This window comes from Strongylocentrotus purpuratus, unplaced genomic scaffold, assembly GCF_000002235.5.
Source record: "Strongylocentrotus purpuratus isolate Spur 01 unplaced genomic scaffold, Spur_5.0 spur5_scaffold_14, whole genome shotgun sequence".
NCBI classification, from domain to species: Eukaryota; Metazoa; Echinodermata; class Echinoidea; order Camarodonta; family Strongylocentrotidae; genus Strongylocentrotus; species Strongylocentrotus purpuratus.
The window spans coordinates 1102764-1115397 of NW_022145599.1; the positions used below are offsets into that span (position 1 = coordinate 1102764).

General features: G+C 41.9%; 1 protein-coding gene across 1 annotated transcript; it reads right to left on the minus strand.

Annotated features, from left to right (window-relative positions):
* Nucleotides 1-3902: 3902 nt before the first annotated feature.
* LOC115923697 (monocarboxylate transporter 14-like) lies at nucleotides 3903-6798 on the minus strand. The gene is made up of 3 exons (XM_030984915.1): nucleotides 6593-6798; nucleotides 4133-4429; nucleotides 3903-3913 (listed from the first exon to the last, which is right to left on the minus strand). The coding sequence occupies exons 1-3, from the start codon at nucleotides 6792-6794 to the stop codon at nucleotides 3903-3905; spliced, it is 510 nt and encodes a 169-aa protein (XP_030840775.1). The 5' UTR covers nucleotides 6795-6798.
* Between the last annotated feature and the right edge of the window lie 5836 nt (nucleotides 6799-12634).

Genomic DNA, 12634 nt, shown 5'->3' on the forward strand with positions numbered 1-12634 from the left:
TTTCCTTTGATTTTGTTTTTAATTTTCTAAAAGAAGAGATATCGTTCTCTATATATAAGCGAGAAGAAACGTGAGATGTTTATATTTAACTTGTTTGTACCAGGCGCGGATCCAGGGGGGCCAAGCGTGCCTTGCCCCCCCCCCCCGCAAACAAAAATAAAAAGGAGAGAGAGAGAAGGAAAAGAGGAGAGAAAGGGAAAAAAAGAAGAGGAAGAAGAAAGGAAAAGAGGGAAGAAGGAGATCGGGGGGGGGGGACTTGCCTCCCCCTTCCCCCCCCCCCCCCCCCAAATAAAAAAATAAAAGAGAAGGAAGGAAAGGGAAAGAAAAAAGATAAAGAGGAGATAAAGGGAAGGACAAAATAGGAATAAGAAAAGAAAAGAAGGGGGATATCAGTTGCAATTTTCCCGCCAACAAGGTGTAGATCAGAGGGGGGGGGGGGCACTGGCATACTGATAGGGGAGGGGGGGGTTGGAGAAATAGAATACAAACGTGGTTTATTTATAATTCCATAACGGTGGTTAACAAATAATGCTGAAATGACAAATTCCTAAATTTACAGCCAGGCAAGAAAATGCTTCTTGAGATGCCTACATATCAGGGCCCGCGGGACGGCGGGGATCGGGATCCTCGAGCCCCTCCCCCCACACTTTCTTTGAAAAAGTATATTAAAGAGAAATAGAAAGAAAGAGAGCGAGAAAGAAAAAATAGTTAACTGCCAGTGTCACATTATAATCGGGTATCAAAATATGCTCATCTGACCATGATTAAAATTAATGCCTAAAATCCTAAGGGCTCTGCCCCCTGGATTCCACCTAGGGCCCTAAGGCGGGCCCTTAGATGCTCATTTGACGGTCATTTAATGTCTAAAACCCCTGATTTCTGGGGGCTCTGCCCCCTGGACCCCACGCCAAATAGTATCCTGCTAGTGTCACAAATAATAAGGTATCAAAAATGCTCATCTGACCGTAATTAAACGCCTAAAACCCCTGAGCTTCTGGGGGATCTGCCCCCTGGACCCAACCAAGAGCCCTTAGGCGGGCCCCTCGATACTCATCTGACCGTAATTGAGTGCCTAAAACCCTTGAGATTCCGGGGCTCCGCCCCCTGAACCCCCAAGCCAATTAGTGACCTGCCAACAATTAGGTAACAATTAGGTATCAAAATAATGCTCATCTGACCGTAATTAAATGCCTAAACTCCTGAACTTCCGGGGCTCTGCCCCCTGGACCCCGTCTAGGGCGCTAAGGCGAACCCCTGAATGCTAATCTGACCGTAAATTAAAACCTTAAACCCCTGGGCTTCCGGGGCGGACAAGGTATCAACATATGTTCATCTGACAGCAGGCGCGTAGCCAGGGGGGGCGGTGGGGGTAGTCCCCCAATAAACGCCGGCCAAAAAAGAGAGGAGTGTAAAGGAAGAGAACGTAGGAAGAAAGGGCAGGGGGAACTTAATTCAGACGAGGATAATTTTCGGGAACGGTACAACGAATCGTCTTCTTTCTATAATAATTTAATGAAACGTCGAAGCTTCGCGCGGAAGGGGGGGGGGAATTGATTTAGACAAGGATTAAGAGTCGAGAACGGTATGACGAATCTTCCTCTTTCTCTAATGGTTTAATGAAAAGTAAAAGCTTCCGCGCTTCGCGCAGGTGGGGGAAACTAAATTATTTTCGAGAGCGGAACAACGAATCGTCTTTATTCTCTAAAAATTTAATGAAACGTCGAAGCGGGGGGGAAACTGAATTTAGACAAGGATTAAGAGTCGAGAACGGTACAACGAATCGTCTTCTTTCTTTAATGATTTAATGAAACGTTAAAGCTTCCGCGCTTCGCGTGGGAGGGGGAAACTGAATTTAGACAAGGATTAAAAGTCATAACGGTACAACGAATCGTCTTATTTCGCTAATGATTTAATGAAACGTAAAAGCTGTATTCAGACGAGGATTATTTTCGAGAACGGTACAACGAATCGTCTTTTTTTCTCTAATGATTTAATGAAATGTACAAGCTTCCGCGCTTCACGCGGGAGGGAGGAGGGGAAAACTGAATTCAGATGATGATTAAGAGTCGAGAACGGTACAACGAATCGTCTTCCTTCTCTAAAGATTTAATGAAACGTAAAAGCTTCCGAGCTTTGCGCGGGAGAGGGGAATGAATTAAGACGAGGATTAAGAGTAAAAAACTGTACAACGAATCGTCTTCTTTTTCTAATGATTTAATGAAACGTAAAAGCTTCCGCGCTTCGCGCGGGAGGGGAAAAATTTTTTCAGACGAGTAGGCACGTACGGAAGGGGGGGTTGACCCTCCCCCTTCGGTTTTTTTTATGTGTGTATTTTGGAGCAACCCCCCCCCCCTTTTCTGTGATTTTTTTTTTTTTAAATTTTTTTTTTTTTTTTTAAATATGCCAATGGCTGACCTAAAAAAGGTGACCTCACCCCCCCCCCAACGGAAAAAAATGTCAAATTTTCAAATTTCGACACCCCCCCCCCAAAAAAAAGTGTCCTCTCCCCCCACCCCCCCCCCCCCCCCCACGCTTATTTATCGGCTGGCTGAGTCGTTACGATTTTTTTTCGGACCAAAAAAAAAAGTGGGCCCCCCCCCCCTAAGAAATCCTGGATCCGCGCCTGGTTTGTACACCCATCTATGTTTGACCTCTTGACTGTTGTATTTTCTTTTCTTCTATTTATCATGTTTATGACCCAGTCTATATACTTATCTCCCATAAACATAAAAAAAAGAGCCTGACACGATTTGATATTTTTACCATCACTCAACAAACATATGCATTTTGTCAGCATAGTCATATCTTTTTGTCTGTTTCTTTGTTTGTTTATTTTTTAATATTTTCTGACAGAGTATATTGTTTTCTATCTTAATACAAGTTAGAAGCACAAAGAAATGGAAGGGTTTTAAAATTTTGCATTTTTTTTGTAGACCCTTCTTTGTACAAGCTGTAGATTGCATTGACGTTTGCTTGTTCCCTATGCGGCATTGGCTGCTGGTCTATTCTACCCCCTTCCATGTATAACAATAAGAAAGAGCCCATAAACCGTCAAAGCATTGTGATAAATATATTTTGAGTTCTAAATCCTCTATTAGTTTGGCCCTTGCATTATTCCTCCATTGAGGCAAGCCTTAAAAGACAGGTCGGGTGACTCTTTGTTGGGGTTTCGTGGTACAGACAAACAATAATTGCTCAAAAATTTGCTTTATTGTTATATTGCTATATACCTCTATATTTCAAAACCAAAAGCAGTTATGGATCTCGGTTTAATAAATATAAGGAGGCGCGATAGCTCAGTCGGTACAGCAGTGGTCTCGTAATCCGGTGACCTGGGTTCGAAACCAAGGCGATGCGCCTTTGGCAAGGCATTAATCCTCATTACCAGGTCCCTCTGAGAGGACCTAAAGCCGTCGGCTGTCTGGTTGCTTACTTACAAGCATTTATGCTTTCTTAGCAGTCAGGTAAAATAACCATCACCACCACCACCAATATTTAAAAGTTCTCATCACTTGATAACAGACCGGAAATATTATGTTTTTTGCTAATACATTTTGTATGTTCACACATTTTGTTTCCTGTGTCTTTGTATTCATGCTTGAATGCACAAAAAGTACACTCACGAATAACTCGCTTAGCTATTAAACTGTCGTAGCAGAGTCATTACGTGAGTTAAGATTCTATTATATAGTGCGTCCCAGAAAAAAACGAAACCGAGAATTATCGATGTTTTATCATAACTTAATCACAATCATATTTGATAAATCACACATATTTGGAAATCACTGTATTATGGTCATGCAACATTTAGGACTATAACTGAATACATCTCCCATTGTTAATCGTATCTCCTTCAATCAATCGTAACTTTAACAATAAAATATAGAAACGTATGATTAACTTCATTCTACAGCTAAAAGGAATGCACAATATTGGATTCATTTCATTAAAACAAAAAAAATTATATGTGTTACAGTCCCTAAACACCCATGGTGATTGCAACCTGACTCATCTAATATTAATTTATTTGATATTTTGTACAACTCGTCCCTGATACTAATATTGATTTTTGCCTTTATAAATTCTAAATTGCAATTGTTAAAAGGGGTTGAAAAAGTGAATGAGTATATACCTGTTGTAGATCCCGTAGAAGCTATTGCCACAGCTCTCATTGTATTCCTCTCAGGGAAGTACAGGACTATTAAATCAAAGGCACACACTGTGAAAAGCCCTGCCCCTATACCAGCCATTACACCAAACGTAGCAAACATTGGTATGAGACTAGAAAGGAATGACGTCATAAAGACTCCAGTCGATGTCGAAACGACGCCGGAGATGGCTACCAATCTATAGCCGAAGCGTTCCGAAGCGAGTTTGACGAACGGAGCAATCATGAGCGAAATACCGAGAGGGAGAGCGCCTACCCAACCTGGAATAAAGAAACGATATCGAAGTATTTATCATATCAAAACAGTTATTAAAGATCATGTATGATTATGCAAACTAGGAGTGACAACATGTCGGTAATTTTGGTCTGAACCCCCTCCCCCCCCCCCCCCCTGCCTCTTCCTTCATCAGAACTATAGCGCCACCTCTAAGATATATAGAGAGAGAGAGGGGGGGGGGGAAGAGAGAAGAGCTAGAGAGAGACAGAGAGAGAGGATATAGGAGTAGCAGAGAAGGATGGGATAAGATATTGGCTCTGGGATATCAGACTGGTAGAGCTACCAGTAAAAGACTAGGAGGGAAGTTGGTAAAGGGGGCGGGGGGTAAGCGGTAGGTAAGGGGCATACTGTCCGCCCTATGCTGGCGCTTTTGTCCTAATTATTTGTCCTTATAGTCGAAGGCCGTGCATTATCAGTGCTAATATGTTCAGGGAAACATTTTGTTTATTCAGTCCTTCTCTGGCGATAGCTATCTCGTAAAGTGACTCGCGTAAACTATGCTCCGCGGCACCCGAAAATAATAACTGGTAAATCCAAAGGTAATTGGGCAAAATTCATTTTATTTCAACCCATGTACGACACACAAGGACTAGCGTTTAAAGTCGCAGTATAGTTCCAATAGTTTCGAGTTGACAAGTTTGGGGCCTTGCCAGACCATTTACAATGAAGGGGGGGGGGGGGAGGAGGGGTTCATGGAACTTAATTTTTTTTACCGTACAAATCAGCCGAAAAACTTCAAAAAGAAAACCCCAAATTGACAAGTGGACAACTATCCTCTATAGTTACGCTTACTATACATTGAACTTTGCGTTTTGAAGTCATATTGCTCACAAAGGGGTACTTATATCACGCACCGAGTCCGGCTCGTAATACAAAAAAATCCGGCCCGTATTGACTTTACACACCGGACTTAATTAGGGGGGGGGGTGTTTTCAAAGTGAGGGAACATGCATACACCTACCCTAAATGAGTGGGGCCGGGGTCACAAGTCATAATAATAATAATAATCTTTAAAGTCCACTCCAAATTTTATTAAGTTAAACCGAAAATGGAAAAAAAAAATTGCCCAATTGATCGTGAGCCCGACAGCCACTGAGCAGCGCCAGATCGACGTTGCTCTATCCCCTATTGTTGAACGCCAAACAAGGTAGCAGTAACTCCCGTCTTTAACGTCTTTTGGTATGACGTGACCGGGGTTCGAACCCACGAGCTCCCGGTTGTGAGGCGGCGCTCTACTGACTGAGCCAACACACCGGTATGACAACTATACATGATAGAACAAAGGGGAAGAAATAAGTTGTGGGGGCGTCGACCCCCCCCCCCCCCCCGTGGTTCCGCGCGTGCTCTTGTACACGTCATGTGACTCCTGACTGAACTAAAGGTTGCACCATGAGCTAAGTCCAGCATTTTGTGTGCCAATATCTTAAAAAGAGAGCGCAATCGCCGAAATTTATTGCAATCGTATGTTAATTGATAATGTAGACATTCAAAGTTTCTCTTCGAATTCTGCGATTTTGTAAGAGCTACTTTTGTTTTAAGCGCTCATAATTTAAATAAGCGATAATATAAGTAGTCGTAATAGTAGCGTTTCAAAGTTTCAAAATTCAATCAAAATTGTCTAGGTTAGTGCAAATATCAAAATACTTCTTTGTTATTTAATGATTATTTTTAATGATTCTTAATGATTAATTTAATGTAATAGATCATTGAGTTTTAAATGGGGCCAAACTTGACTAGTTACATAACAATGTAAGAGAGAAAGAGAGGTTATCTCTAAAATGAAATGAAAGGACTCTTGAAAGTAAATAGCCCTTTCATTTCATTTAAGAAATAAACGCTAATCCATCCCTTGATATTTAAATTACGCTGCTCCTACTGTGTTCTTTTTTCAAACTCTCCCTGATCTATAAAGAGTGCTTTCTTTATTTGATCATCAACATAAACGAAATTTTCGAAGCGTGACTAGATTGATGTATGTAGAACAGGATTAAGATCCCATGCAACGCTTCGAAATGTAAAAGAAGTATAAGAAAAATAAAGTTGAGATTCGACCTTTAGCTTTAGAGGGCCGACCGGGACGCGTCATGACTGTTATGACCCCCCCCCTCTCCTCGGTTGATGTATAATAAAACAATGGTTAGAGATACCTGTCAATGTAGCACTGCTTTCAAATTCCTCCTGGAATGCGACAAAGAGTAGGTTGTAGTTAAATAAGAGTCCATTCAGCACGAAATTAAATAGAACCGTCGCGACGACCACCACGCATCCCCATCGGTTTCTTATCCATTGCCGTAGAGATTGGTGTGCTCTGGAGGAGACTGGTGGTTGGTATTCGATGGATCCAGACATCTTTATTTTTTCATGTCACACGTAATATGTCACAATAGACACAATGTTTTCCAGCAACTTTATACTCATCGAACCATGCAGCTGTTTATTTTACACCAATACTGCATGCTGGTGCAGTAAACACGCACGCGCATTATTCAGTTCGGTAATCAGTTCGGTAGATTAGTGGGGACGTATGGGTAACACTGAGTGTGGGGGCGGGGTGGGGGTGGGGGTATTAAAAGGACCTTACCCCCCCCCCCCCAACGGAGCAAAATGTCAATTTTTCAAATTTCGCGACCCCCTCCCCACCCCCCCAAATAAAAAAGTGTCCTCTTAACCCCCCCCCCCCCTCCCCCCGCTTATTCAGCGGCTGGCTGAGTCGTTGCGAAATTTTCGGCCCGATTTAAAAATGTAACCCCCCCCCCCCCCCCCCCCCCCCCCCTTGAAAAAAATCCTGCGTACGCGCCTGTCTACATCAATGAACCACTTCTTGTAATGGCCAAAATTAAATTGATTGAATCTTTGCGCAGTATTAAAACGTACGACCATTCGGTACAATGGTCTAAAAAAAACTGACTATTACTTACTGGCTCTATAGCTCCTAAGTCGATTTGACAACTAAAAGTCGTTACTTTCCCAATTTAGGGAAGTTCTAAATTAGTATTGTCTTTTAAATGCCGTTGGAATTTAACCTTTTTTAATTTTTTGGGCCTGCAAATGAGACATAGTACCTTTAATGTAGCTAATATCAAAGGACAAAAAAATGTAGACGGGAAGGTGAGACGGATATATATATATACACAGAGAGAGAGAGAGAGAGAGAGAGAGAGAGAGAGAGAGAGAGAGAGAGAGAGAGAGAGAGAGAGAGAATGAGAGAGAGGAAACGACCACTTCAACATCCATGCACCATTTCACTCGATAACAATATTTTTTTTTTTAATTCCCATATTGAATAATACCAGTGCCCCTCTAATGACGGGTCATTTAGTATACCAATATTTTAAAGCTGAAAGCTCATCAAACTTCAGGTTTCCGCTGTAGGCCCATATAACATGTTTTCTCATAACGCATTAAGCGTTCTTAATAGGCCTATATAACATTTATATACAATGCCACATTGATGCTCTTGAATATTGTTTGAAAAAATGATAGAAATAATTTAATAAATCACTATCAATATATTATCAACAGGGATTTCAGTCGATTGCATACCGAATGGACGACCTTTTAGACTATTTACCTTGGACAAAAATAGGGAAATTAATCGGCCGATCTATATATCCCCGCCCCTACCAACTATTCCTCCTGCTTGTTTGATAATAATAAACAAAAAATGGATGACAGTGCACCCCTCTGCAGGGGCGGATCCAGCCGGTGGCAGGGGAATGGGCCAAAGAGGGGGCCCAATTCGTGAGAAAATATTTAGCGGCGAAACAGCCAGCCGGTGAATAAGCGGGAGGGGGGGGGGTTAAAACAAATCTGCCCGGCCTATTCTTTGAAGCTAGGTTTGTTTCTTTATAAATGATGACTTTATAGGGCATATTTTGTAAGCGACATTGACAAATACAGGTAAAAGGGACATTTATCAATAGTAACATGAAGAACTTTGGAAAGGGGCACATATCATATTCTAAAAGAGGCACTCACACATTCGAAAATAATTTTTTCAGAAGGGAAACTGGGAATTAAAGCCTGCACTGCACTACTTATAGCTACTTGCAAAGAGCAAATTAAAAAAAAAGCCCAATGGATGACCATGATCCTCTTTTTCTTATGCTATTGAGAGCTTATTTGATGAGATAACCTTGCAGGGAGATCTAACCCCCCTGACCATTAGTGCGGTGGGACTTAGGGCACTCGTTATAGAAAGGAGCAGACTTGTCAAGTAAAAGGGGGTGCTTATCAGAGGTGAAAAGAGACAAATATAAAAAGAGGAAAGAGGCTCATATATTAAAAAAGAAAAGCGGCACTTATCAGAAAGAAAAATGGGAACTTATCAGAAAAAGGGACAGTTTTACCCGGGGAGTTTACAACGCAAAGTAAGAGCACTTGTGGGGGGGGGGGAATATTTGAGAAATGGGGGGGGGGGGTGGCGTCCTTCCCATCCAGGAATTTAAAATTACTTACACGACACTTCTTGAATCTACACTGTCGGTCATAATGGTGGAATATTTATTTTTACCCCAGTTTAGGGAAGGATTTAAAAAAAATATTTATTTCTAATAGATCTAGATAATGGCATACGTTATCAGATTTTATTGAATATTAATTTGCGAGTGTTTGTTTTGCGTGACTGCTTAATCATATGTGTGCTACTATGCTAATCAGCTAAGGGACCTACGTCCTTAAGTCATAATTGACAGTAATGAGGATAAATGCCTCACAAAAGGGCACTAATATATAGCTGATCGACACGATTTTTATCCTGGGGCCTCACAGTAACGAGGCCATTGCTTAGCCCCTGAATCATGACTGTACGCAGTGTTTGCTAGGGTACGCGGCCGCCCCCACAAATCCCCCAAAACGAAGAAAATGCAATAAATTGTCAAAAATTCATTGCATTTTTCCCGGCCCCAAACAGGAAAAATTCCTCTGTGTGGCCATGCCTTGAACCATAATGCATGGCCCTACCGAGGAATTTTCCTGTTGGGGGCCGGGGGAAAATGCAATGAATTTTTGACAATTTATTGAATTTTCTTCGTTTTGGGGGATTTGTGGAAAGGGCCGCGTACCCTAGCAAACACTGCGTACAGTCATGATTCAGGGGCTAAGCAATGGCCTCGTTACTGTGAGGCCCCAGGATAAAAATCGTGTCGATCAGCTATATATTAGTGCCCTTTTGTGAGGCATTAATCCTCATTACTGTCAATTATGGCTTAAGGACGTAGGTCCCTTAGCTGATTAGCATAGTAGCACAAATATGATTAAGCAGTCACTCAAAACAAACACTCGCAAATTAATATTCAATAAAATCTGATAACGTATGCCACTATCTAGATCGATTAGAAATAAATAATTTTTTTAAATCCTTCCCTAAACTGGGGTAAAAATAAATATTCCACCATTATGACCAACAGTGTACAAATAAAACTGCAACATATAAAATACATGCAAGAGGACACTATTTTTTTTATTTTTTTTGGGTCTCGAAATTTGAAAAATTGACATTTTTATTCGTTCGGGGGTAGGGGGGGGGGTAAGGTCACCTTTTTTAGGTCAGCCATGGGCATGATTTTTTTTTTATAATTAAAAAAAAAAAAAAAAAAAAAAAAAACCCAAGGGGGGGGGGTGGGGGTTTAGGAGGTTTTCCTAAAAAAATACACACATACAAATACCATAGGGGGGGTCAACCCCAAAGCCCACCCCCCCCCCCCCCCCCCCCCCCCCCCCTCCCCCCCCCCCCCCCCCCCTCCCCTGCGTACGCGCCAGTATGCAAGTATTTCAGATTAATATGTTATTAAAAACATGGTAGACCCGTTGACTATAAATATTCGTGCCACCGTACCTCTCTTTTTTGCAGTTAGGTGCATGCAGGCGCGATCCAGGGGGGGGCCGAGCGTGCCTTGGCCCCCCCCCCCCCCCCCCCCCCCCGCAAAAAAAAAAAAAAAAAAAAAGAGAGAGAGAGGAAAAGAAGGGAAAGAAGAGAGGAAGGGAAAAAAAAGAAGAGGAAGAAGAAAAGAAAAGAGGGAAGAAGGAGATCGGGGGGAGGACTTGCCTCCCCCTCCCCCCCCCTCCCCCCCACCCCCCCCCCCCCCCCAATCAAAAATAAAAGAGAAGGAAGGAAAGGGAAAGAAAAAAGATAAAGAGGAGATAAAGGGAAGGACAAAATAGGAAGAAGAAAAGAAAAGAAGGGGGATAACAGTTGCAATTTTCCCGCCAACAAGTTGTGGATCGAGGGGGGGGGGGGGCAAAAGACCCTAGCCTCCCCCCCCCCCCCCGCCCTCCCGTCCCCGCTAAAAAAAGAGAGAAGGAAGGAAAAGTAAAAGAGGAGAGCTAAAAGGGAACAAAAAGAGGAAGAAAAAAAGAAAAGGGAGAAAAGAAGCGGAGATCAGTTGCGGTTAATCCCGCCAACAATGTGTGGAGGGGTTGGGGACCAAAATTACCATGCCCCTCCCCCCCCCCCAGCAAACCTAAAAGAGAGATAAGGAAGGGAAGGGAAAGTGAAAAAGGAGAGAAAGCAAATTAGTGACCTGCCATTGTAACAATTAGGTATCAAAATAATGCTCATCTGACCGTAATTAAATGCCTAAACTCCTGAACTTCCGGGGCTCTGCCCCCTGGACTGGACCCCGTCTAGGGCGCTAAGGCGGACCCCTGACTGCTAATCTGACCGTAAATTAAAACCTTAAACCCCTGAGCTTCCGGGACGGACAAGGTATCAACATATGTTCATCTGACAACAGGCGCGTAGCCAGGGGGGGCGGTGGGGTGGTCCCTAATAAACGCCGGCCAAAAAAGAGAGGAGTGTAAAGGAAGAGGACGTAGGAAGAAAAGGGAATAGACAAAGTACATATTTGAAATTCAAACAAGGATTAAGAGTCGAGAACGGTACAACGAATCCTTTCTCTAATGAATTAATGAAACGTCAAAGCTTCCGCGCTATGCGCGGGGGAGGGCAGGGGAACTTAATTCAGACGAGGATAATTTTCGGGAACGGTACAACGAATCGTCTTCTTTCTATAATAATTTAATGAAACGTAAAAGCTTCCGCGCTTCGCGCGGGTGGGGGAAACTAAATTATTTCCGAGAGCGGAACAACGAATCGTCTTCATTCTCTAAAAATTTAATGAAACGTCGAAGCGGGGGGAAACTGAATTTAGACAAGGATTAAGAGTCGAGAACAGTACAACGAATCGTCTTCTTTCTTTAATGATTTAATGAAACGTAAAAGCTTCCGCGCTTCGCGTGGAAAGGGGCAAACTGAATTAAGACAAGGATTAAAAGTCATAACCAGGGCTCAAATTATTTTTTTGTCCACGGGGGCTCTTCCCCCGAAAAAAGAGCCCCCGTGAGCCTTCTCACGGGGGCTCTTTTATTACTGACGGGGGCTCTTTTTTATAAAAATATCCATTGAATTGGTACCTATGATACTCCTCAATTATATGCTATTTCATCATTATCATTTCAATCAGCATTTTCCCTCTTACAAACTTACAAGCTACATAGCTGTTAATGGCCTGTGTAATAATATATACGCATACAACACTGATCTTTATGATGTCTTTAACGTGACATATCTTCTTCTTTCCTTGCAAACGAAAAAGAAAACATGGTCATTAAAAGGGATTAAGCGACAAATAATGATTGTGATTCAAATTGATGCGAATATTTGTTTGAATAAGCACTGCTATTCACCCGAATCTTCTTTGTAAAAACAACTTTTACAAGTCTCAGCCATGCTTACTGAGTTGAGACGTTCCATTCAATTTAAAATACCCATCACATAATAACTTCTCCTAATCTCAAAGTGATCTTACAGCACAGTGGCAGAATTGCATGGCTGAGATTTGTAAAAGTCGTTTTTACAAAGAAGATTCTGGTGAAAAGCATTGCTTAAAAAAAAAAACCTTGCATCAATTTGAATCACAATGATTATTTGTCGCATGGTCCTTTTATTAAATAACCTTGTTTTCTGTTTTGTTTGCAGAGGGAGAAGAAGCTATGTCACGTTAAGAAATCATAAAGATCAGTTGTATTATGCGTATATACATGATACCAGAACAAATGTTGATTATCAGAATGTCATTTTGGAATACCTCTATACAAATACCACATTGTCTTTAGCCCGTATCAGTATTAGTATGATCCAATATAAAGCTATTATTCTTTATTTAATTCAGTATAATGCTTTTCCTCAA

Bases quoted from the DNA above. Each gene is read 5' to 3' on its own strand.
- LOC115923697 (XM_030984915.1), bottom strand. From the start codon at position 6,794: ATGTCTGGATCCATCGAATACCAACCACCAGTCTCCTCCAGAGCACAC. The intron at 4,430-6,592 runs GTATCTCTAACC...TCTTTATTCCAG, and splicing joins AAGCAGTGCTACATTGACAG to GTTGGGTAGGCGCTCTCCCT.